Genomic DNA, 25,790 nt, shown 5'->3' on the forward strand with positions numbered 1-25,790 from the left:
AGAAGCTGGTGTTATTATATTCACTGTCCAATTATGAACAAAAATGTGTGTGTACTTTTCGATGCTTGTTAATCCTCTCATGGACAGCAATAACCTGTTTGAGGCATAATGATGACCTGACGTTATATCATTTTGTTAATACTTTGCTGAAATTCTGCAAGGATGTCAAGGTCGTTCCAGGAATAGATCCACAAACGATCTATTACTAAAATGATCCAATATTAGTGTGTTTACCCCTCTGAAGCTGTTCATTTCATTAGTGACTATGAGAAGAATATTGAAGGCTGCTGGCTTTATATTTACAAAAACATTTGCTCATTTGGCTGAAATTGACTTGCACTTAAGACAATATAGAACTGGACAGTTAATGAAATAATAATTAAATAAAAATTCACTGTTGTATTCAAAACAATCTCAAAATGTACTAGTCCATCTCAGAAAATTAGAATATCATGAAGGTTTTTTTTTTTTGTAATTAAATTCAAAAAGGTAAACTTTCATATATTCTATATTCATTACATGTAAAGTGAAATATTTAAAGCCTTTTTTGTTTTAATTTTGATGATTTTGGCTTATAGCTCATGAAAATCAGAAATCCAGTATCTCAAATTATTAGAATATTCCCTAAGATCAATCAAAAAAAGGATTTACAATACAGAAATGTCCAACTTCTGAAAAGTATATTCATTTATACACTTAATACTTGGTTGGGGCTCCTTTACCATGAATTACTGTATCAATGCGGTGTGGCATGGAAGTGATCAGTCTGTGGCACTGCTGAGGTGTTATTGAAGCCCAGGTTGCTTTGATAGCGGCCTTCAGCGTATCTGTATTTTTGGGTCGGGTGTTTCTCATCTTCCTCTTGACAATACCCCATAGATTCTCTCTGGGGTTCAGGTCAGGCAAGTTGGCTGGCCAATCAAACACAGTAATATCATGGTCAGCAAACCATTTGGTAGTAGTTTTGGCACTGTGGGTAGGTGCTAAGTCCTGCTGGAAAAGGAAATCAGCATCTCCAAAAAGCTCGTCAGCAGATGGAAGCATGAAGTGCTCTAAAATCTCCTGGTAGATGGCTACATTGACTTGGCACTTGATAAAACACAGTGGACCAACACCAGCAGATGACATGGCACCCCAAATCATCACAGACTGCAGAAACTTCACATTGGACTTCAAACACCTTGGATTTTGTGCCTCTCCACGCTTCCTCCAGGCTCCAGGACCTTGATTTCAAAATGAAATGCAAAATTTACTTTCATCTGAAAAGAGGACTTTGGACCACTGACCAACAGTCCATTTCTTTCTCTCCTTAGCCCAGGTAAGACACGCTTCTGACACTGTCTCTGGTTCAGGAGTAGCTTGATATTAGGAATGTGACAGTTGTAGCCCCTTTCCTGAAGACGTCTGTGTGTGTGGTGGCTCTTGATGCACTGACACCAGCCTCAGTCCACTTCTTGTGAAGCTCTCCCAAGTAGCAGGCTTTTAGATAGAGGGGCGTCTGGGCGTCTTTTCGACGCCCTGTACTGAAAAAAACAAGAAATTGGACGCCCTACTTTTTAGTACGACGCCCTAAAGACGCCCTAATATTTCCGCCCGTGTTATGTCCGGTAACTTAGCTGAATATGTTAAAAAATCGCCGAGTCTGAGCTTTCCGAGGATCTACAAGCTTTGTTGACACCGCCATTTTGGAAATTTCAGAAGTCTCGCTTTGACAGCTGTCTTTCCCGAAGACGCCCAGGGTTACCATAGCAACAGCACGAGCCCAGAGTACAAAATATAGGCACCCGCCGCAGAGCTACAGAAACACGCGTTTCTATGGCTGCACTAATTTCAAAGTTGTGAGAGCCCTCGTTATAAATAAATGGGTTATTAAATAAATTTGGTGTACAAAGCACTTGTAATATGCGTTCCCAGAGCAGAGGGGGAAAAGATGTATGCCTAGGAGACACTGGCATAAATATCCAGACAATATAGCCGTAGACTATATTGCCGCAGCTAAATGTGGAATGTAGTCTATAGAAAACCGGCCTTACCTGACATGTTATTTATCCCGAATAAATCCTTTTAACAGTAAATAACACATTTTCATGCAGATTTTCCCAACATTACAGGCTACGTAGTGGAGAGTGTGGTAGTCGAGCCGGCGGGTAGTATTTCTAGTAGGCTAAACAATAATCAAATACGACACGTTCTAAAGGATGCTGGGATTATACCATTATAATGTTTGAAGACTTAGCCATATTTCCTGTGTGTTTTTTTCTTTGTTATACTAAATCTTTGGACGCTAGCGGCTTTGAAAGCAAAACTGGTCAGCCGGGGTTGGTTGTCACACTGTGTTCGGGGTTGGTTGTCACATGTAATGCAATTGCAATAGGTGCACTACTGACTGAGACAAACACAGCTACAACAAGCTTTATTTATGTAGTATTCTGCGATCAGAAAGCTTTATAGCTAATTTGTCATGCTTAATATGCAACTCCAGCTCAAAAAATCCCAGAAATATACCCATTTTAATAATAATATTCATTAAAAATATACGCAGTTTGCAGTGTATTTTGTTTTGGTGTTCCCAAAGTTGATATTGTATTACCAATCTGTTATACCTACATGTATTTTGAATACATTTTCTTTAACATTTTTACATAATTCTCAAAAATATGTATGTATTTTCGGTTCCTGTACCGCCCCATTGAAATAACATTGTGACAACCAACCCTATAGGGTGTCACAATCTGTCAAAGTGTGTTTGACAGCCCATATCTTTTGAACACAACGACATAAAGTAGAAATACCACCTTCCAGTCGTACCTGAGACTTGCAGCTTCCTTTGTACATTGAAAGGGACCCTATTCATACTATTGATACAAGAATGTTGTAACAAAGGCAAAAACACTTGGCTGTATTGCTCAAAATTTGCTGTCAAAATGAAGGAAATAGCATTTGAGAGCATTAGAAATTTCAAAATTTTCCGGGGGAGTACCCCCGGAACCCCCTAAAACACTCGTGCCAGCGGCGCTCAACGCGCCGCTACACCTCGCCACATACAGTGACACCTGCAAAAAAGTTAGACTCCCTAAAAAAAAATCCTGCCTAAAAGCCTGCCAAGTAGGGATGGCGAAAACTAAAAAAAAATCTTGACCGACCAACGAGCTTCATTAGCTGGTTAAAGTCGGTTAACCTATGAGTTTAAAATTCTAGAATTGGAATTATTAGAATCTATTCTAAATCTAACCGCAAGCATCCACACATTCAGTCCCAGTCGCTGCCCTCCACTCACATTACCTTTTCTACACCGCGAAACATTTAGTCAAACGCGGCACTGATGTCGAGGGGTTTGTATTGGAGCGGAGGACAAATGGCTCCAGCTTAGAGACAGTTTCAGTTGGCCATGATGGTGTTGAAAATAAAGTCAAGTGCTAGAAGAAGTACATAACATTCAGTGATGGGAATAATGGCGTTAAAATAAAGGCTGTTATAACGCCGGGTAATCTAATTAATTAGCTACAATTGTTATAACGTCGTTATCAACGCCATTACTGCATGGTATTGAAGTTGCTCTGAAGCTGTCACTGACTTGGCTCACAGACATAAAAGCTGCGTTTGTCACTCCCCCTCCAGACACCGCTGTCATTTCATTCTCTCCCCTTCCCTCCAAAAGTTGGCATCTGCGCCTTTAGTTTGTGTGGAGAGAGATGATCTGCAATAACATGCATTGTTGGCTACAGACCGAAACATACTTTCAGAATTCACTGGCCAAGGCAGGACTAAACTCGATGTGCCTTCTAATAATTAAAAAAAAAAAACAGAATAGTAATTTGTAAGCTAAAAAGTCTAGCCTGATACTTTTTTATTTTTTATTTTTCACAAATACAGTCAGTGTTAACTGCAGTAGGCTGTGTGTTGATATTGCATACTGATACGGACTAGGCACTTTTCTTCGAAGTGAGACACAGAGACCTCATACTGCAATTGTTTTCCAGCTACTGATATTACGGTTACATGGCTGCTAATTGTGCACAGCCATTGGGAATGGGCTAGCTGGAGCTGAGCTGATTAGCCGCTAAGCTAATATAGCAACTGTCTGATGCTGAGTAACATCAGTGAGTAACCAGGTTTTAGTTCAGATCTTGTGTATTATTATTATTATTATTATTATTTTTATTATTATTACGTTGACATTAATATTCACCAGACTAATCAACCATCGACTTCATTCATGGGCCGTGTTCTTGTTTCTTTGATAGTCAAGAATTTCCTTGATGTTACATACCTGGTTAACATCGTAGTAAAATGTAATCCAACACTGAGACTTTTCTTTTGCCGAGTGGCAGCTGTCTTCAACTGGGGCGGGAGGGCGGGACATGACTGAATGGGTGTTTCTGATTTGTCAGCTGTCATCCTTACACCGCATGGCATGCCCCAAGCGTTTACAACACAGAATTCCAGGTTCTCCGCTCCAAAATCGGCAGCTTCAAAATGATTTATTTTATTTATTTATTTTTTTAACCGACAACCAAAAAAAATTAACCGGTTTACATTGATTCGGTCAACCATCGGTCAAACGGTCATCGGTTAACATCCCTACTCCCAAGTTCTTAAATCGACTTTTCTTGACAATCCTCTCAAGGCTGCAGTCATCCCTGTTGCTTGTGCACCTTTTCCAGCCAGCCTTTTCAACAATGACCTTCTGTGGCTCACCCTCCTTGTGGAGGGTGTCAATGATCATCTTCTGGACAACTGTCAAGTCAGCAGTCTTCCCCATGATTGCGTGCATTGAACTAGACCAAGAGATACATGGTATTTATATTGTTTTACTCAACTTGAAATGAAAAATTCTAATATTTTGAGAGATGTATTTTATTGTATTTTATTTATTTATTTTTTGCAATGTGGGCCATAATTATCAAAATTAAAATAAAAAAATGCTTGAAACATTTTAGTTTATGCATAATGAGTCTAGAATATATAAAATTTTCACTTCAATAACTGATGGAAAATATTGAACTTGACAATATTCTCTTGTTTTTTTGAGATGCACTAAAAACACAGAAGCAGTTGATTTTAGGTCATCCGGGTCACATCATGATTCATGCCCAATCTGCTCAATCTGAAACGGCTCCTTATTGGATATAGTGCATTTTAAGAGGTGTAAAAAGCCATTATATCAAGCCCCACGTGTATTGTAATACTATAGGGTGTTTCAAAAAATGATATTTCACAATCTAATAACTTTGCCAGTTGTCGTTCAATTGACGTCAAGTTTTAACAGCATGTGTGGAAACAGGTCAAAATTTTATGTTTAATGTTTTTTTTTTTTTAAATAACTCTAACTCTTTTTAGGTATAGAAATGCCATTCGCTGGAAAAGAAAAGGCGTTTTGTGTTAGAGTACGCTCAAACACAGTCGAACAAGACTATGCAGCGTGCATTTCTGAGAGAATTCTCTAAAAATGCACTGTTACCAGAAAAGACTGTTACCAAAGACATGCTGCAGTGTGTTTGGCAGGAACTGGACTACCAACTTGACATGTGCCATATCTCAGGCGGCGCGCATATTGAAAATTTGTGAAATTGTTCATGGAATCCACATACCTTTTGAATTTCTCACTCTAATTTTGAGGAATAAATCTTATATTGCTCAACATTAAGCCTGTTCAGTTTCATTTGCCTAGATTATGTAGTTTCTGGCATATTTACAGTGGTGCTTGAAAGTTTGTGAACCCTTTAGAATTTTCTATATTTCTGCATAAATATGACCTAAAACATCATCAGATTTTCACACAAGTCCTAAAAGTAGATAAAGAGAACCCAGTTAAACAAATGAGACAAAAATATTATACTTGGTCATTTAATTATTGAGGAAAATGATCCAATATTACATATCTGTGAGTGGCAAAAGTATGTGAACCTTTGCTTTCAGTATCTGGTGTGACCCCCTTGTGCAGCAATAACTGCAACTAAATGTTTCCGGTAACTGTTGATCAGTCCTGCACACCGGCTTGGAGGAATTTTAGCCCATTCCTCTGTACAGAACAGCTTCAACTCTGGGATGTTGGTGGGTTTCCTCACATGAACTGCTCACTTCAGGTCCTTCCACAACATTTCGACTGGATTAAGGTCAGGACTTTGACCTGGCCATTCCAAAACATTAACTTTATTCTTCTTTAACCATTCTTTGGTAGAATGACTTGTGTGCTAAGGGTCGTTATCTTGCTACATGACCCACCTTCTCTTGAGATTCAGTTCATGGACAGATGTCCTGACATTTTCCTTTAGAATTCGCTGGTATAATTCAGAATTCATTGTTCCATCAATGATGGCAAGCCGTCCTGGCCCAGATGCAGCAAAACAGGCCCAAACCATGATACTACCACCACCATGTTTCACAGATGGGATAAGGTTCTTATGCTGGAATGCAGTGTTTTCCTTTCTCTAAACATAATGCTTCTCATTTAAACCAAAATTTTCTATTTTGGTCTCATCCATCCACTAAACATTTTTCCAATTGCCTTCTGGCTTGTCCACGTGATCTTTAGCAAACTGCAGACGAACAGCAATGTTATTTTTGGAGAGCAGTGGCTTTCTCCTTGCAACCTTGCCATGCACATCATTGTTGTTCAGTCTTCTCCTGATGGTGGACTCATGAACATTAACATTAGCCAATGTGAGAGAGGCCTTCAGTTGCTTAGAAGTTACCCTGGGGTCCTTTGTGACCTCGCTGACTATTACACACCTTGCTCTCAGAGTGATCTTTGTTGGTTGACCACTCATGGGGAGGGTAGCAATGGTCTTGAATTTCCTCCATTTGTACACAATCTGTCTGACTGTGGATTGGTGGAGTCCAAACTCTTTAGAGATGGTTTTGTAACCTTTTCCAGCCCAGTGAGCATCAACAACGCTTTTTCTGAGGTCCTCAGAAATCTCTTTTGTTCGTGCCATGATACACTTCCACAAACATGTGTTATGAAGATCAGACTTTGATCTTTGAACTTTGTTTGACTGTTCTTTAAATAAAACAGGGTGCCCACTCACACCTGATTGTCATCCCATTGATTGAAAACACCTGACTCTAATTTCACCTTCAAATTAACTGCTAATCCTAGAGGTTCACATACTTTTGCCACTCACAGATATGTAATATTGGATCATTTTTCTCAATAAATAAATGACCAAGTATAATATTTTTGTCTCATTTGTTTCACTGGGTTCTCTTAATCTACTTTTAGGACTTGCGTGAAAATCTGATGATGTTTTAGGTCATATTTAAGCAGAAATATAGAAAATTCTAAAGGGTTCACAAACTTTCAAGCACCACTGTACATCTCAAATATCAAATTTTTTGAAACACCCTGTATATAGAGGGCGTTGAACAATTTAGGATTTGATTTTTCAATGATCCTGTGCTCAGTGTAGAATTCAGTATGTATCTTGCACTGTGGTCACTTTTTAAACGTGCTTTATTTCTGAATGACGTTTTCGGTTTTAGTAACCTTATATCGTGACTCGTATTGGCAACTAATTGCAATTAAATATTATACTTATCAGCCTATTCGGTTTTTAGCCATGTTGAATTTAGTTCGTTTGGTTCACGGCAGGCGTCGCTTATCCGCGCGATCGTCACGAGACTTGTGCGAGACTTCGAAATGTGAAGTGTCAGCCAGGTGTCAGCGCCGCCATTTTGAAAACTGTTTTTCAAACGAAATATTGCACAAAAACAAGTTTAAATGACGATTACTGCCTACTTTTTTCAAACTTTCCTGATTGCCATCAAAACAAACAAAACTAACGGGCTTGATTACATCAGAATTTGAAGGAGGGCGCGTGCGTCTTTTGACAACGTTGGCAGATGTTGGTCGCTTTGATTTCCACTGTACGTTTTACTTCCGTCCTACGATGTCTCGCACAGGTCTCAGCGAATCTCGTTTACGGCCACCGCTTTGACATATGGACTGATGTATTACAGAGCGTATTTCAAACACTCATAACTTGCTATAGCAGTGACAGAATAGCAATCAAAAATGCATTCCTATATTTAATAAAATGAGAAATAGAATTTTGATGATAAAAAAATTGCCTTCAGTTCTCCTTTAAAGTGATTCTGTCTTCTTCTGTATATGGATGCCAATGTTAAAGCTTGAAGTTGCAGAAACAGTGTCCTATTCCTAACCTGCTTGATAACATTACTAACCTTTCTCAAGTGCAGTGACATTATATTTGTGATTTAAAGTTTTATAAAAAAAAATATTATCCTGTTTGGATATTCTAATACTAGCTAGATAGAATTAGCACAAATCAATGCTAGAGTCAGGTGGCATGCAGAAGTGTGCAAAGCCACTACCTTAAAGGGCATATCACGGGTAAATTCAGGAGCAAGATCAATGTAATTCTCCTATTTTATATTAAACTTTGGTCAAATATCTTTCACATTTTTGCATTTTGTGCAATTTTTTTACCTTGCGCAATACCAGAAAAATTCAGTCGAAATCAAGCCATGTGAGGCGAATTGGTCCGCCTCTGAAAAAACTTGCCATTTGGATTTCCCGGCAAACATTGATTTTCGTGACGTTGCGTGCGGGACGCCTCCCTCTGAATCCTACGTCAGCGCTGGTTTGTTTGAGAAAACGACCTGGTGGTTTTCTGCAAATTTCTTTAACATTTATCACGTAATTATTAAAATGGTTAACAGATGTATCGTAGGAGGGTGTAGCAACACCAATCATGACGGGATTAGTACTCATCGTTTCCCACATTGCACTCAGGTGACAATTCCATATCTCAATGCAAAATCGCTAGCTGCTAAACTTGGTCTACACAGGCTGTGCACTGAAACCGTGCAAGCTCTCTCAGCCTGCTGGCGCTTCCGCAGGTGACGTCACGAATCTGGCTCCAGACTCCTTTGGGATTTTTCCAGACGCGTTTTGTTTTTATTTTTTCTGCTGTAGACAGATGGCCTTGTGCAAAATTACCCTTCTGGATGAGTGTGTAAAGGGACATACTTTCATATAAAAAAAATAATAATAATAATTTGGTCCAGGATATGCACTTTAAGAGCAGAATGCCAGTGTGAACGCCAAGCTGAAAAGAAGAGGCAAGTAAAACAAAGGATCAGCTCAAGAATCAAATCAGTTCCTGGACTTGTTCGTCATGCCAGTGCAAATGTGGCATGAAAATTGGACTTTTCAATCACCAAAGGAAGTGTTCCAAGAAGTAATGTGTTACGCATAGTCTGTCAAGACTGAAGCAGGCTAACACTTTTTTAAAAAATGTAGTTTTATCAAATGTATGCACTAGAGGAACATTATTAGTGCTTGCTTGTTAACACAGCTTTAAAATTGGCTGAACCAAGATGCACACTCATGTCAATGTTTCATCAAAGCTGTTTTAAAGTAACGTTTGTATGTGCTTCTGAATGAAAACCGAGACCCCTCAGGGCAGAAGATGCAAGGCTTGTGTGTCTTTAAGAGGCGGGTTCTGCTGCAGTTGCTGCTGTTTCACTGGAGCCTGGAGTGGAAGGCTGGAGGTGTGGCTGCTACTGCTTTGGGCATGAAGTTTAGAGCGCATTCGGCAACCAGAGGAGCCGTACTGACCCAGACTCTCACTGACACATACACATATATATACACACACACACGCGTGCGCACACACCAGCGTGAGGGAGGAAGAAAGAGGGCAAGACGAGGCTGAGAGGTGCTGAGAGCCTTGGCCATGGCTATGTATGAACCTGTCTCCCTCCCGCCGAATGCAGACGAGCAGGACTTCATTCAGGCATACGAGAACGTCCGAGAGAAATACAAAGGTAAAAAGAAGAGACAGGTGGGGGGAGGTGATGACAGGTGTGTGTGGCGTACACGTGGTTGATCTCAGCTTGCCGGCTGCTTAATGCTGTATTGATTGGCACACATGTTGGCCATCACTCTCATGGCCATCTCCAGCTCTCTGTATAGGTCTGGAAGGTTCAGGATTCATCTGAGTGCTTTTCATGTGGCATCAGATGTCACCTAATTGATGCTGCAGATATAGAGAGCCTTTTTTTTTTTTTTTTTTTTTTGTGCTAAAGTTGAAACTGCGAGCTTTTATTTCAGTGAAAGCTTGTGGTTGACTACTAATTTTCCACAGCAGGAGCAGGATAGTTTCTCAGTTTAAGGATCGCTCAGATTTCAGAGAGTTTTACAGAAGCCCATCTGTAGTTCATCACGCTTCCAACTGTTTCTAGTCTTAAGGTCATCCGTATATCTGCCATGCAGGCTTTCATGATGAACTCTGTGTTTGCTGTGATGTATTTTATGTCGCTGTTGAAGCCACTGAACTACCATTTGAGTTCTGTAAAGAATTAAAGGGATACTTCAGCATTTCCTCAACCCAGTCTTCCTCTACCCACGACATCTGTAGCACATAATACATTACTGGCATTTGGGAGCAGTTGGGGGTTAGATGCCTTCCTCAAGGGCACTTCAGCTATTCCTGCTGGTCCAGGAAATCGACCTGGCAACCTGTTGGTCCCAAAGCTGCTTCCCTAACCATTAGGCCATGGCATATACGAGGGTAAGTCAAAAAGTTCTAAGACAGACGCTATAATTTCAAAAAGAATTCAAAGAAGGAATTTTCCGATGGAAACATCACTTGCAGAAGTGTTTAGACTTAAATGGAGGATATGTAGAGAAATGGCTGCTATTTTCATAAAGATTTTTTTCATTTGTTTTAGATCTTTTTGACTTACCCTCGTATAATGAGCATGGGCAGAAACTTTTCCCTTCCCTTACTCAAGTCTTGAGTTTAACAGCACTAGTTTAGTTTGTGACTCGATTACATGAATTTAAAACTAGAACTGGTACACTCTAATAAGAGAAGAGAAAGCATTCTTGTGTATAAATACAGTAAAAAGTTATTTTACGCTTCCCCTGAGATCTTGTGGTACCCATATGTGTCCAGGCCAACAAAGGTACTGTATGTTGTTAAGAAAACCACAGATTCTTTCCTCTGATGTAGTAGTCTCATCACAGAAAGAATGAATTATAAAAATTTTAATTTGCAAATACCTTCGATGGAACAGTTCACAAACGTGTCCTGCATACATGCTTTGCATATATATATATATATATATATATATATATATATATATATATATATATAATATCCCCCCCCCCCCCCCCCCAAGACCTTAAAAACTGTCCTCTTCTCAGTACAGGGAAATGTCAATTACACTGGGGAACAATTTGAAAAAAAAATTCTGTTGAGTTAGATTTTTATGCTGATTAAAATTGGCATGCTGATTCCAAAATTGCAGTCTTTTTTTTTTCCCCCAGCACGTCAAGTTTTTTCTCCACAGCTTACCCTCCAGATAAACAAAATTCCACTGTAGTAAGACTATTTGAAGGTTATAGAAGAACATTATCGGGGTAGATGGGATGTACATATGATGGCTGACTATTGTTGGAGCATCAAACGCGATAGTCCTCAAGTTGAACACTCCAGAAAGAGCTATAAACGTAAATTTTTACCTTAACTACATGCACAGGCGGCACGGTGGTGTAGTGGTTAGCATGGTCGCCTCACAGCAAGAAGGTTCCAGGTTCGAACCCAGCAGCTGGCGAGGGCCTTTCTGTGTGGAGTTTGCATGTTCTCCCCGTGTCTGCGTGGGTTTCCTCCGGGTGCTCCGGTTTCCCCCACAGTCCAAAGACCTGCAGTTAGGTTAACGTGGGGCGGCCTTGGGCTGAGGTGCCCTTGAGCAAGGTACCGAACCCTTGACTGCTCCCCGGGCGCTGTAGTGTGGCTGCCCACTGCTCTGAGTGTGTGCGTGTGTTCACTGCTTCAGATGGGTTAAATGCAGAGGACGAATTTCACTGTGCTTGAAGTGTGCATGTGACAAATAAAGGTTTCTTCTTGCACACAATTATAATTACAGTAGCCATATCCTTTGTAAAAACATGAGTGTTGAATAAACATTGCAGTCATGCCTGTTTCTTTCATATTTCATTGTATGTCAATATTTGTAAATTTTTATAAAACAAGCACATATCTGTTAAGTACAGTATTTTTCATATTTTTTAAGAAAACAGGGATCCTATAGTTCAAAAACTTGACGTGATGGAGAAAAACTGAGATCAGTTTTGGATTCCGCACCCAAAAATTAGTTAAAAACGGCTGTCAGACCTAACTCAACAAAAATTGTGTTCCCCAGTGTTATTATTCGCTGTGAGCACTGATAGGCTACAGAAGTGCAATATGATGTACAGGTGAGGTACAGATGATGTAGGGTTGAAAAACACTGGGCTATTTGTTGTAATATACCTGCATCCAAATGCTTTTAATATACAGGATGGATTTTCATCTGATTTTCATAGTTTGGTTTGGAAGGCTTCCTGCTATCAGCTTTTATTTCTAATTAGCCATAAACTTGCTCAACTCCCCATGGTATCCACTACAGGTGAGCCTGTATGACTGAAATCTCATATCTTTCCATGTCCATATGCATACTTCTCTCGTTGTCCTAATATAGTACTTGTATTGTGGTGTTTTAAACAGAACATGATAAACAAATAGTTGAGAAAGTTCTGGTGTAGGAGGCAAATTAGCAAGTCCTATATTGCAGGGTGGCTTAAGAGCACTCGGGTTCTCTCTCTCTCTCTCTCTCTCTCTCTCTCTCTCTCTCTCTGTGTTTCTGTAGCTTTACCTGCATGTCTCTCCTGTTCTGAATGTGGGTTTAAAGCCGATGGTGGGGCAGACGAGTGTTAGTCGTCTATAAATATCGCCCCACTTTTGTTTTCATTGGACATCAGAGTCTGTGCTAAATTGCTATATCACTCTGGACCGCATATGTTTGTAAGGTGTGCGACTGATAAAGAAGGATACAAAAAGTTTACATTAGAAGCATTCTTTTCTCTCTTTCATTTCTCCCTCTCCTTTTACAGATGCTACCGGTTTTCCTTATAAAGGCACACCACTGATGAGCCAGCCCTCTCTGGCAGTCCGTCGCGCTTTCTGTTTTCGTCACCCATTCGTGTTTTTATCTCTATCAGTAGCTCCACGGCATCTGTAGTTCTGTCTTCCCTTTGATGCATTTCATGCTCTGTCTTTTTCGTTTTTCTCTCCTGATGGCTCTCTCATTCCACCTCATCTCCTTTTTTAGATTCATGCACATCTCCACACATGGTCATCCTGCATTTTGATCAGGACGCTCTGACTCACTCCTAGGAGTTTAATAAGACCCTCTGACTCAGACCTTTCAGTTACACTGGGTTTTAATTAGTCCTTCTGTCTCAGGACTAGACCAATCAGCGAGGTTGAGTTTTAATCAGATCTTCTGACTCAGGCCCAGAGCTACACCTGTTCTACAGCATGAGCTTTAAAAGCTTTTGAGGTCGTATGACTGAGATGACTGTTTTGTTGGTATACCATTTCTGGTAGAACAGCATAGGCATAAAAGTCCTTTTTAGCTTTTAATCAAACAAATCCAGCTTTAATACAGTGCCTTATGGTGCATAGTGACTGCCAGGGACAATAGGTACTGAGAAATTATCCTTAAGTGAAAGTATAGATAAAGTGTCAAAATCCTGGACATGTGTAGCCAAAAATGCGCTCAGGAAAAGTAAAAGTTTTTTTTTTTTTCATGTATTGAAAAGTAAAACATAAATCTTTTAACTGATGAATTTAAGTGATTTTTTTTTTGTGAAAAGTAACTTTTAATTATTTATAGAAACGTTTTATATAAACTGAAGATTTTTTTAAATTTTTTTCATTTAAAGGAAGTATGTTGTTTTTGCCTAGAAGCATCGTTCAGTCTTTGTAAGTTTACTGGTCATATACATAACACTAGGTCATTTGATAATCAATTAATCAGATATAATAGCCAGTATGTACGATTAGCTAGAATTTATTTATGCCAATTTATAGGCGCTTTGGGACCAAACAGTTCTCAGGACCTTTTGAGAGGAACTACCCACTGGAGAGATCCCCGAGAGCTACATACGGTCAAGGGTTTTTTCTGTTTGGATTTGCACCGGCAGTAAGAATACTGAAGTGACTTGAAGTGGCTTGCTAGCATGGCGTTAACAGGAAATGCAAGCAAAGATTTGTACATTTCGCTTAGATACATCAAAATTGTGCTGTATTTCCTCCATCGCATATACGTTCAATAAACCTGGACTTCACTGTCTGTCCGTTTGTCTGTGTCCCCCCCCCCCCCCCCCCCATTTAAAAAAAATATATATTTTTTAACACTAATGTTCGGAGTTGTTGTTGACACACGCAACGTTTTACACAGATTAAAAAAAATCCATTGCATCTGCTGCATTGTCTCGTGTTCAACCAATCATTATTTACAGCACCAATCAAAAATTTGGACTCACCTTCGAATTCAGTTTTTTTCTGTACTTTTATTAATTAAGATGCATTAAGAAGGCAAGAAGTTGCACTAATTAACTTTTGACGAGACACACCTGTTAATTGAAAAGCGTTCCAGGTGACTACCTCATGAAGCTGGTTAAGATAATGCCAATAGTGTGCAAAGCGTCATCAAGGTAAACACTGGCCACTCTGAAGAATCTAAAATATGAAACGTTTTTTTTTTTTTGTATACCACATAATTCCGTATATGTTCCAGATGTTATTCCATAGTTTTGATGTCTTCAGTATTGTTCCACAATGTAGAAAATAGTCAAAATACAGAAAACCCTATGAATGAGTAGGGGTGTCCAAAATTTTGACTGGTACTGTGCATCTGGACCAATCACCGTACACTTACATCATTCATAGTTCCCCTTGTGCTGGGAGAGTACCCACCCTGAAGTAGAAGCTAAAAGAAAGTCCCTCAAAACAGTGTTCTAAGAGCTACAGATGTTCTCAGTTCCTGCAGTGCGGACCTACAGTACAGAAAAGGTGGAACTTCCTCCAACAATTCTAAGAACTATGGAAAAAGTTCCTCTGATCTGAAAGCACTTACTGGAATTAGTCTAACCTGGCATTAACAAAGAAAATAGGCCAACTTGGTGAAATATAGCCAGTGCTATTAATAAATTAGTGAAACTTGCCTCCTCATGCTTTTTCATATTCAGTGGTGTTCATGCTTTCTAGGGAGCTAAAGATGACTTTTGTATGAACTTTTTGCATACTCAAGGATATTAAAACTTTTTTTTTTTTCCCTTGATGTAGGGCCCTAGATGCTCATTCTCAAGTTCAGTGCTGCAGTCCAGTTACTTATTAGGGCGGCACGGTCTGTTGCCTCATACCAAGAAGGTTCTGGGTTTGAGCCCAGTTGCCGGCGAGGGCTTTTCCGTGTGGAGTTTGCATGTTCTACCTGTGTCTGCGTGGGTTTCCTCCGGGTGCTCCGGTTTCCCCCACAGTCCAAAGACATGCAGGTTAGGTTAACATGGGGCGGCCTTGGACTGAGGTTGGGCTGAAGTGCCCTTGAGCAAGGCACCTAACCCTGAACTGCTCTCTGGGTGCTGTAGCATAGCTGCTCACTGCTCTGGGTATGTGTATGTGCTCATTGCTCATTTGTGTGTGCATGTGTATGTGTTCACTGCTTGAGATGGGTTAAATGCAGAGGTTAAATTTCACTGTGTGCTTAAGTCTGTGCTTGAGTGTACGTGCGACAAACAAAGGCTACTTGGCTTCCTTGATTTTCAGATGTACACAGATAGCTGAAGCGTAAGAATGTCACTGCAGATGATGACTCGAGAGGATACTTGGTTGTTAATTTTCTGCATTGTTGAACTTTTATTGGATAATAAATTGAACTGATTTTGGATGCTAAACTGAGCCCAGTTGAATTTATATATAAAATATAAAAATACTAGTGCATCTCAAAAAATTAGAATACCATGAAAAAGTTCCTTTTTTCATAATTTAATTCAAAAAGGTAAACTTTCATATTTTCTATATTCATTACATGTAAAGTGAAATATTTAAAGCCTTTCTTGTTTTAATTTTGATGATTATGGCTTATAGCTCATGAAAATCAGAAATCCGGTATCTCAAATTATTTGAATATTCCCTAAGAGCAATCAAAAAAAGGATTTACAATACAGAAATGTCCAACTTCTGAAAAGTATATTCATTTATACACTCAATACTTGGTTGGGTCTCCTTTACCATGAATTACTGTATCAATGCGGTGTGGCATGGAGGTGATCAGTCTGTGGCACTGCTGAGGTGTTATTGAAGCCCAGGTTGCTTTGATAGCGGCCTTCCGCGTATCTGTATTTTTGCGTCGGGTGTTTCTCATCTTCCTCTTGACAATACCCCATAGATTCTCTCTGGGGTTCAGGTCAGGCAAGTTGGCTGGCCAATCAAACACAGTAATATCATGGTCAGCAAACCATTTGGTAGTAGTTTTGGCACTGTGGGTAGGTGCTAAGTCCTGCTGGAAAAGGAAATCAGCATCTCCAAAAAGCTCGTCAGCAGATGGAAGCATGAAGTGCTCTAAAATCTCCTGGTAGATGGCTGTGTTGACTTTGGACTTGATAAAACACAGTGGACCAACACCAGCAGATGACATGGCACCCCAAATCATCACAGACTGTGGAAACTTCACACTGGGCTTCAAACACCTTGGATTTTGTGCCTCTCCACTCTTGCTCCAGACTCTAGAACCATGATTTCCAAATTAAATGTAAAATGTACTTTCATCTGAAAAGAGGACTTTGGATCACTGAGCAACAGTCCATTTCTTTCTCTCCTTAGCCCAGATAAGACACTTCTGACATTGTCTCTGGCTCAGGAGTAGCTTGATTTATTAGGAATGCGAAAGTTGTATCCCCTTTCTTGAAGATGTCTGTTCGTGATGGGTCTTGATACACTGACACCAGCCTCAGTCCACTCTTTGTGAAGCTCTCCCAAGTTCTTGAATCAACTTTTCTTGACAATCCTCTCAAGACTGCGGCCATCCCTGTTGCTTGTGCACCTTTTCCAGCCACCCTCTTCAGCAATGACCTTTTGTGGCTTACCCTCCTTGTGGAGGGCATCAGTGATCATCTTCTGGACAACAGTCAAGTCGGCAGTCTTCCCCATGATTGTGGTTGAGCTACTGAACTGGGCCGAGAGATACACTGTGTTGATACTGTTTTACTCAAACTTGAAATGAAATATTTTGAGATTTTTTTTATGTTTTTGTACTGTATGCCATACTGATTAAAATTAAAATAGAAAAATGCTTGAAACATTTTAGTTTATGTGTAATGAATCTATAATATATAACATTTTCACTTTCTTAAATAACTGATGGAAAAATTGAACTTTTTCACAATATTCTAATTTTTTGAGATGCACTAGTGCTGTCGCCTCACAGCAAGAAGGTCCGGGTTCGAGCCCTGTGGCCGGCGAGGGCCTTTCTGTGCGGAGTTTGCATGTTCTCCCCGTGTCCGCGTGGGTTTCCTCCGGGTGCTCCGGTTTCCCCCACAGTCCAAAAACATGCAGGTTAGGTTAACTGGTGACTCTAAATTGACCGTAGGTGTGAATGTGAGTGTGAATGGTTGTCTGTGTCTATGTGTCAGCCCTGTGATGACCTGGCGACTTGTCCAGGGTGTATCTACAGTATACAGCTAGCATACAGTCATCGGATAGAGGAGAAAAGAGCACTTTGAAGTTTTAGGCTACATCCACACGACAACGGCAACGAGATGTTATTTAAAAATATATCGCGTCCAATTGGGCAACGATCAGTGAAATATCAGGTCCATATGGCAACGCTACGCTTGCTGAAAACGATGCAATACACATGCCACACCTCTAGGGGCGCTGTAAGACGATCCCTTCGGAGACACCAGAACAATAGAAGAAGTAAGGACGCATGCGCATAAACTATTATGCGCGAGACTTCATATTAGCCACAAAGTCAGGAAAATCTGTTCGTAAAATTCCATTATAATGACCAAATACAATGAAAAGTATTTTTCCAGTCTCACCTGTGAAAGGTAATCCCATGTGATCTCGTTTGGACGGCAAACCTGTTGGTACAGTTAAACGCAGCTAATCTTTATTCTCCGCTTTGACCTATCCAATATGGCGACGAGGATGACGTATGATTCTACGCGGAAGGCGGCATCTTTAATGGTCCGGAATAAATTGAATGCTACACGCTGATGGATTAATTTGCTCTTCTACGCCCTTTTTGAGGAATGTATTGTAGGACTTAAACCAACATCTGAAGAGGTGAGATCGCTCCTTTTTTTTCCCTATTTTTGCTGGTGGGATTGACTCTGCCCTAAGGGCAGAGTCTCTCTCTCTCTCTCTCTCTCTCTCTCTCTCACTTTGCACCATTACACAATAAATATTCACAGTGAAAATATTTTGTAAGCGCGTTTCATGAACCAAGTTATAGGATTTGTTGACAACTCGCATCGAGTTCGTTACACTTCTACCCGGCGTGAAGCACTCACAGTCATGTGGTTGTGACGTCATCGTAAACAAATCCGTTCTACTCATCCAGACGACTTCACAACGGCAACGTTGCCAGATCTTTCCACTCTGGAACCCGTTCTCAAAAAGATTGCGTTTTGGGCACCCAAAACGCCGGTGCCGTGTGGACGCCAGGCCTAAATGATAAGCAGTTGTATCGGAGTCACCTGAATCCGTTGCCGTGTGGACAGGGCCTTAATTAAGTAAGGGTACAAGTATTCAATTTCAACAATACTCAAAATATAAATATGTACACATTATACTTGACTATAATGACCGTGTCCAGTTATTCAGTTATTTTCCTCTGCTAATGACTGGTAAACTATCATTAGTAAACACTGATAGATTACATAGCCCTGTTTAGAGTGCCTTAATTGTTCACATTTTTGTGGGTATGTTCCCCTGCTTGGATACTGATTGTAGATAATGGGAAACATTTGAAGGGTGAACATTATTGCTGCCATTTAAGTCATGCTGGTGTGATAAAATCACAGTGTAACTCTCTTGGGCTCCATTTTGAGTGATTATCACATCAATCAGAAGCTAAATGTCTGAGCTTTGCTTTATGCTACACTGGGTCCAAACCAAAATGACTTGTCCTTTCTTCTTTTTTAAGAAGTAAAGTTTCTAAGCTGCAAAGCATTATGGTATTCGCTAAAATAGTCTCACAGGGAAAGTGACTGTTGTTGTTTTAAAAATGTGATTTACTTCAGTCTGATCATGTATTTGTTTTAAATATTTCCATTGGAAAGCAAATTGAAAAGCAGTCAACACATGCACAGAAAAATTACACTGGGTTACAAACATAAGCTGACCCTGTTTCACGCTCTGTATTTAGTGATTGCGCTCTCTCAACTTTCCTAACCTTCTCAAGTGCAGTCTGTAATGCAGGTGATACAGACCTCTTTTGGCACATGCATACGGGGAATGACCCAGTGTGAAATCCCCACACCCTTTCCTGTTCTCCACTATTGGCCCTTTTCCACTACCCTTTTTCAGCTCACTTCAGCTCGCTTCAGCCCGACACGGCTCGCGTTTCGACTACCAAAAACCAGCACGACTCAGCTCGCTTCAGCCCTGCTTAGCCCCTAAAACTCGCACCGTTTTGGAGTGGGGCTGAAGCGAGCCAAACCGAGCCGAGTGAGGCTAGGGGCGTGAGCAGACACTCCCCTGTGCACTGATTGGTGAGGAGGAGTGTCCTCACATGCCCACACACGCCCCGCGAGCGCGCTGGGATCTGTAAACACCGCAAACCCGGAAGAAGAAGAATTACGAATTACGAGAATTTCTGAAGCCTTATGCACCTCGCCTCATCTATACGCTCTTGCCAGTATCTGTTGGCGTTGTCGGTGACAACAAGCCACAGCACCAAGACCAGCAACACTAACGACTCCATGCCCTCCATGTTTATTGTTTACTATCCGGGTCGTGAGACTACCGCTTAAAAGCTCACTGATGTCACTGTTTGCGCTGCTTAACGACATCACGTGACGTCCACCCACTTTCGCTAACTCCACCCAATGTGTCCACCCACTTCCAGCCAGCACGGTTCAGCGCGGTTGTAGTCGAAATGCAACTCCAACAGCCCCGCTCAGCCCGACTCAGCACGGCACGGTTCAGCCCGACTCAGCCGCGTTTGTAGTGGAAAAGCGGCAATTGCTCCCCCTTCCTTTCCCTCTGACAGTTTTCACCACACGGGCACTTTTTACCCCTCACAGAGCCTAAAATACCCATGTATGTAAATCTCCTCATTCATCGGGTTTTTATTTTCTGTATTTTGACCTTAGGGATGGCTTATTTGCTTACTTGAGCAAAAGCAATGGTGTTAAATGGCTAGAATCATCTTATAACTACGATTTGTACACTTGTGCTCGCAACAAGACCGGTGTCCTAGAAGTGCTATTCCAGTGGTCTTTCTGTGGCAGGAATGGTGCGGAGATAAAATACCAATGTTTGAGGGGAAAAATGTGGAATTTCCGATCGGTCCCACCTGCTTCCAGCTCAAGGAACTGGTTAATTGTGTATGTGTACACAGATGGCCAACCATTTCTGGAATGCACTAGCCATTTTTCCAAGAATCCTGACGTGTTTCATATATCTCTTTATCTGTTTTCCTAGCACTGACTCCATCTCTCGACAGTGGATTTCTGGGAGTGTTGTTTAAAGAGCACATTGTCTTACACTTAACACACTAAACATCTGTGCCCTCTCTATTGTCTTTCAAGTTCTATTAATGTTTGTGTCATTTAATTGAGTTCACCTAGTCGGTGTTATAGTTATGAAACCAGAGGATTTTGGGACCCAATCAAGGTGGGTTCCACACGGAGTTAAGAACAAGGTTGGGTTTGGTGCATGCCATAATGAGTCAAGGTCAGGGATCCGTGGGTCCCATACTGAGTGGAGATCAAAACCGGGGATTGGTGGGTTACACACCCAGTCAAGATCATGGCTGGGGATTGGTGGGTCTCACACTGAGTAGAGATTAAAGCTGTGGGTTGGTAGGTCCCAGATTGAGTTGAGCTTATGGCTGGGACCACTGAGTCCCACTCTAAGTTGAGATTATTGGGATTAGTGAGGCCCACACTGAGTTAAGAGCAAAGCTGAGGATAGGAGGGGTACACACTGAGTTGAGATCAAGGCTGGAATTTATGCGTCCTGCACTGATTTTGTGATCAAGGCCAGGGATTGGTGGCTCTCACACTGAGTGGACATCATGGCTGGGGACTAGTGGGATCGGCATCAAGTCGAGATTGAGATCAGCACTGGACAATTTAAACCATGATAAAGAACATGACTAATTCTTAAAGAATGTGGTACTGCTGCTGTAGCTACTGCGATAAGTGTGTGTTCTGATGCTGCTCAGAATCTGCGACCTCACATTAGTCCTCATGAGAGCTTTCTCCTACTCATTCCACTGCTTACCATTAGGCTTCTTAAACAGCAGTGTGGGTGTGTGCTGTATTACAGCTTGCTTTGCCAGTAAAGGAAATGATCACAAAATATATTTATAAAGGGTTTGTAAAGGATTCTAAAAAGAAATGTAAATGTGTTTGTGTGTTGCTACTTATTACTCTCCTAGTAATAATAAATCAGACCAAAGCCCACTCTTTGAAGAACAGTGGCTTGGCTTTTAACATCCTTATTAGGAATTTCTGTAAAGAGACTCCCTCATACTTTCATATTTAATTCTCCTGTGACTGGGAGTGTGAAAATATGCTGCAACTATGATATTAATTGCATACTCCCAAAGAGGGAGTAACAGGGTGTGTGTCTGTGTACACATGCACGTCCCTTTTTGGCTTGTGGTGCATTCTCATTTCTCTTTGTAAATTCTTATTTTGCGGAGCTGTGTAATAAATATGTTCATCTCGTCTTAGGAAAGCATAAGTATTTAAATTTTGCCGTTTTCTTGTGTGTAACTCTCGACAGTGTTTACTTTTTTGTTCAAGCTACACCGGAGCTACAGGGATCAGCTTTAGATGAGCTGAAGATTTCAACTAAAAGTCTTGTATCTTACCAGCTTCACCTGCTGTAGGGGAGAGCAAGGAGACTTGGGACAAATTATTCAGCTTTTGAAGAAGAAGGCTTTATTTTTGTCACATGTACAGTGGTGCTTGAAAGTTTGTGAACCCTTTAGAATTGTCTATATTTCTGCATAAATATGACCGAAAACAACATCACATTTTCACACAAGTCCTAAAAGTAGACAAAGAGAACCCAGTTAAACAAATGAGACAAAAATATTATACTTGGTCATTTATTGATTGAGGAAAATGATCCAATATTACATATCTGTGAGTGGCAAAAGTATGTGAACCTTTGCTTTCAGTATTTAGTGTGACCCCCTTGTGCAGCAATAACTGCAACTAAACGTTTCCGGTAACTGTTGATCAGTCCTGCACACCGGCTTGGAGGAATTTTAGCCCATTCCTCCGTACAGAACAGCTTCAACTCTGGGATGTTGGTGGGTTTCCTCACATGAACTGCTCGCTTCAGGTCCTTCCACAACATTTCAATTGGATTAAGGTCAGGACTTTGACTTGGCCATTCCAGAACATTAACTTTATTCTTCTTTAACCATTCTTTGGGAGAACGACTTGTGTGCTTAGGCTCATTGTCTTGCTGCATGACCCACCTTCTCTTGAGATTCAGTTCATGGACAGATGTCCTGACATTTTCCTTTAGAATTTGCTGGTAGAATTCAGAATTCATTGTTCCATCAACAATGGCAAGCTGTCCTGGCCCAGATGCAGCAAAATGGGCCCAAACCATGATACTACCACCACTATGTTTCACAGATGGGATAAGGTTCTTATGTTGGAATGCAGTGTTTTTCCTTTCTCCAAACATAATGCTTCTCATTTAAACCAAAAAGTTCTATTTTGGTCTCATCCGTCCACAAAACATTTTTCCAGTAGCCTTCTGGCTTGTCCACATGATCTTTAGCAAACTGCAGATGAGCAGCAATGTTCTTTTTGGAGAGCAGTGGCTTTTTCCTTGCAACCCTGCCATGCACACCATTGTTGTTCAGTGTTCTCTTGATGGTGGACTCATGAACATTTAACATTGGCCAATGTGAGAGAGGCCTTCAGTTGCTTAGAAGTTACCCTAGGGTCCTTTGTGACCTCGCTGACTATTACACGCCTTGCTCTTGGAGTGATCTTTGTTGGTCGACCATTCCTGGGGAGGGTAACAATGGTCTTGAATTTCCTCCATTTGTACACAATCTGTCTGACTGTGGATTGGTGGAGTCCAAACTCTTTAGAGATGGTTTTGTAACCTTTTCCAGCCTGATGAGCATCAACAAGGCTTTTTCTGAGGTCCTCAGAAATCTCCTTTGTTTGTGCCATGATACACTTCCACAAACGTGTTGTGAAGATCAGACTTTGATAGATCCCTGTTCTTTAAATAAAATAGGGTGCCCACTCACACCTGATTTGTCATCCCATTGATTGAAAACACCTGACTCTAATTTCACCTTCAAATTAACTGCTAATCCTAGAGGTTCATATACTTTTGCCACTCACAGATATGTAATATTGGATCATTTTCCTCAATAAATAAATGACCCAGGTATAATATTTTTTGTCTCATTTGTTTAACTGGGTTCTCTTTATCTACTTTTAGGACTTGTGTGAAAATCTGATGATGTTTTAAGTCATATTTATGCAGAAATATAGAAAATTCTAAAGGGTTCACAAACTTTCAAGCACCACTGTATATCAGAGATATTCCATTCAGCTAGCATGATATCGAACAAGTTGAAGATGAGTTCAGTATCATGCTAGCTGAAGAGAGGTAGAGCTGGGTGTCGTCCGTATAACAATGGAAATGGATGTTGTATTTATGGAAAATATGACCAAGAGGAAGGAGATAGATGATAAATAGGATGGGACCGAGGACAGAGCCTTGGGGAACACCAGAGGAGAGGGTTGGGATGTGAATGTCTTTAGCTGGATGAACTGAGTGTGACCAGAGAGGTAGGAAATGAACCAGTCCAGGGGTGTGTCAGATAATCCAATAGATGCTAGCCTGTCGAGGAGGATGGTGTGGGAGATGGTGTCGAAGGCCGCACTCAGATCAAGGAGGATAAGAATGGATGATGGTCCAGAATCAGCTGCCATCAGGAGGTCGTTGGTGATCTTTAGAAGAGCGGTCTCTGTGCTATGACGTGGGCGGAAACCAGACTGGAACTGTTCATATAGGTTATTATTATGGATATGAGCATGAAGCTGGGATGCTACTACTTTTTTCAGGATTTTTGGAAGAAATGGTCGGTTAGAAATTGGACGAAGGTTATTGAAGTTGTTAGGATCAGAACCAGGTTTTTTGAGAATAGGTGTTACAGCTGCAGATTTGAGAAATGATGGAACAGAGCCAGAGGTTAGGGAGGAGTGAATGATGGCAGTTATTAGGGGCAACAGAGAGGGAAGGCATGCAATGACTAAGGAGGTCAGCAGTGGGTCGAGCTGGCAGGTGGATGTTTCTGATTTCAGGATGAGGCCAGAAATTACATTAGGAGAGGGGAGTTGGAAGCTTGAGAACAGTTGAAAGAGGGGGGCATGAGAAGCCAGAGGAGACGGATTGCAGGATGAGTGAGGGGTCAGTTGCTGGTGGATCTTAATTATTTTTGCATTAAAAAATGTCATTAGAGAGTTACAGTGTTCTGTGGAGTAGAACTGAGGGGGGAAAAGAGTCCGGGGGGCGTAGTATTTTGTTCAGCACTGAGAATAGGGCCCTGGTGTTCCCATCACCAGCACTGATCAGACCAGCATAATATTGGGATTTGACTGAGGAAAGGGTGTTTTTATAGTAAATGATGTGGGAGTAATGCATTTCCTTGTGAACAGAGAGTCCAGTTTTCTTGTAGAGCTGTCCAAGTTGACGTCCTTTGTTTTCGAGTTGTCGTAGAAAAGGTGAAAACCAGGGAGCAGAGTGAGTGAATGATGCAGTCCGAGTTTTTACAGGGCCAAGTGAGTCCAACAAAGTGTGGAGATGATCATTGTAGAGGGTAACCAGTTGATCAGGAGGGGAGGAGTAAATGAAACTGGAGAGGCTGTCAATACCTGAGGAGAGAGCTGCTAAATCAATGTTTTTAATATTACGGAAAGAGATAAGACGTGACTGTTTGTTTAGTTTTGGACGGTTTTAAGCAGGGGTTGAATGAAATTAACATGTGATCAGAGATGGGAAGATCATCAGTGGAACGTTTAAAGGAGTGACACCAGAGCAACAGACCAGATCCAAAATATGTCCTTTAGTGTGGGTAGGGAAGTCAATGTACTGTTTTAGACCAAAACTGTCCAGGCATGATGTAAAAATCCTTGGTAAGAGCCTGATTAAAGTTGTCCATATGAATATTATAATCACTAAGTATAATTACATTGGGAAAGAGAGAGCAGATGTGAATGAGAAAAGCAGAGAAGTCATTAATAAAATCCTTGTTAGGTTTGGGTGGGCGATAGATAGTAACCTAGAACAGTTGGAGTCGGACCATTAAGTTGAAGAGCCAGAGTTTCAAAAGATGAATATGCTGGAACTGTAACGGGTGAGACCTTCCAGGTCTCGTAGTAGATTATCGCGAGATGACCTCCTCTGCCGGTGAGATGGGGCTGGCAGGTGTAAACAAACCCAGGTGGTACAGAGTCCTTCAACTGAGAGAAGTCATTGGGTTGTTGCCACGTCTCAGTTAGACATAAAAAGTCATACTTGTGATCACGGAGGAGGTCCTGGAGCAGTTGTCCCTTGCCTGTAAGAGAACGGATGTTAAATAATCCAATTTTGACGTCGCTGCGCTCGTTGGTGAAGTTGACGCTAGCTGACCTGGCTAGGCTGGCTAATACACTGCGGTCCACTTTCCTACCGGGGTTTCTCGGAGGATGTCGAATTGTGGACCAG

General features: G+C 41.0%; 1 protein-coding gene across 1 annotated transcript in view; it reads left to right on the forward strand.

Annotated features, from left to right (window-relative positions):
* The first annotated feature begins 9,689 nt into the window (after nt 1–9,689).
* The window catches only part of plecb (plectin b), a 213,574-nt gene continuing 197,473 nt past the window's right edge, over nt 9,690–25,790 (forward strand). Inside the window, exon 1 of the mRNA XM_060922295.1 lies at nt 9,690–9,795. Within this exon, the coding sequence (XP_060778278.1) occupies nt 9,705–9,795 (91 nt within the window). The 5' untranslated portion in view covers nt 9,690–9,704. The remainder of the gene's footprint in view (nt 9,796–25,790) is intronic.

Source organism: Neoarius graeffei, chromosome 5 (assembly GCF_027579695.1).
Source record: "Neoarius graeffei isolate fNeoGra1 chromosome 5, fNeoGra1.pri, whole genome shotgun sequence".
NCBI classification, from domain to species: Eukaryota; Metazoa; Chordata; class Actinopteri; order Siluriformes; family Ariidae; genus Neoarius; species Neoarius graeffei.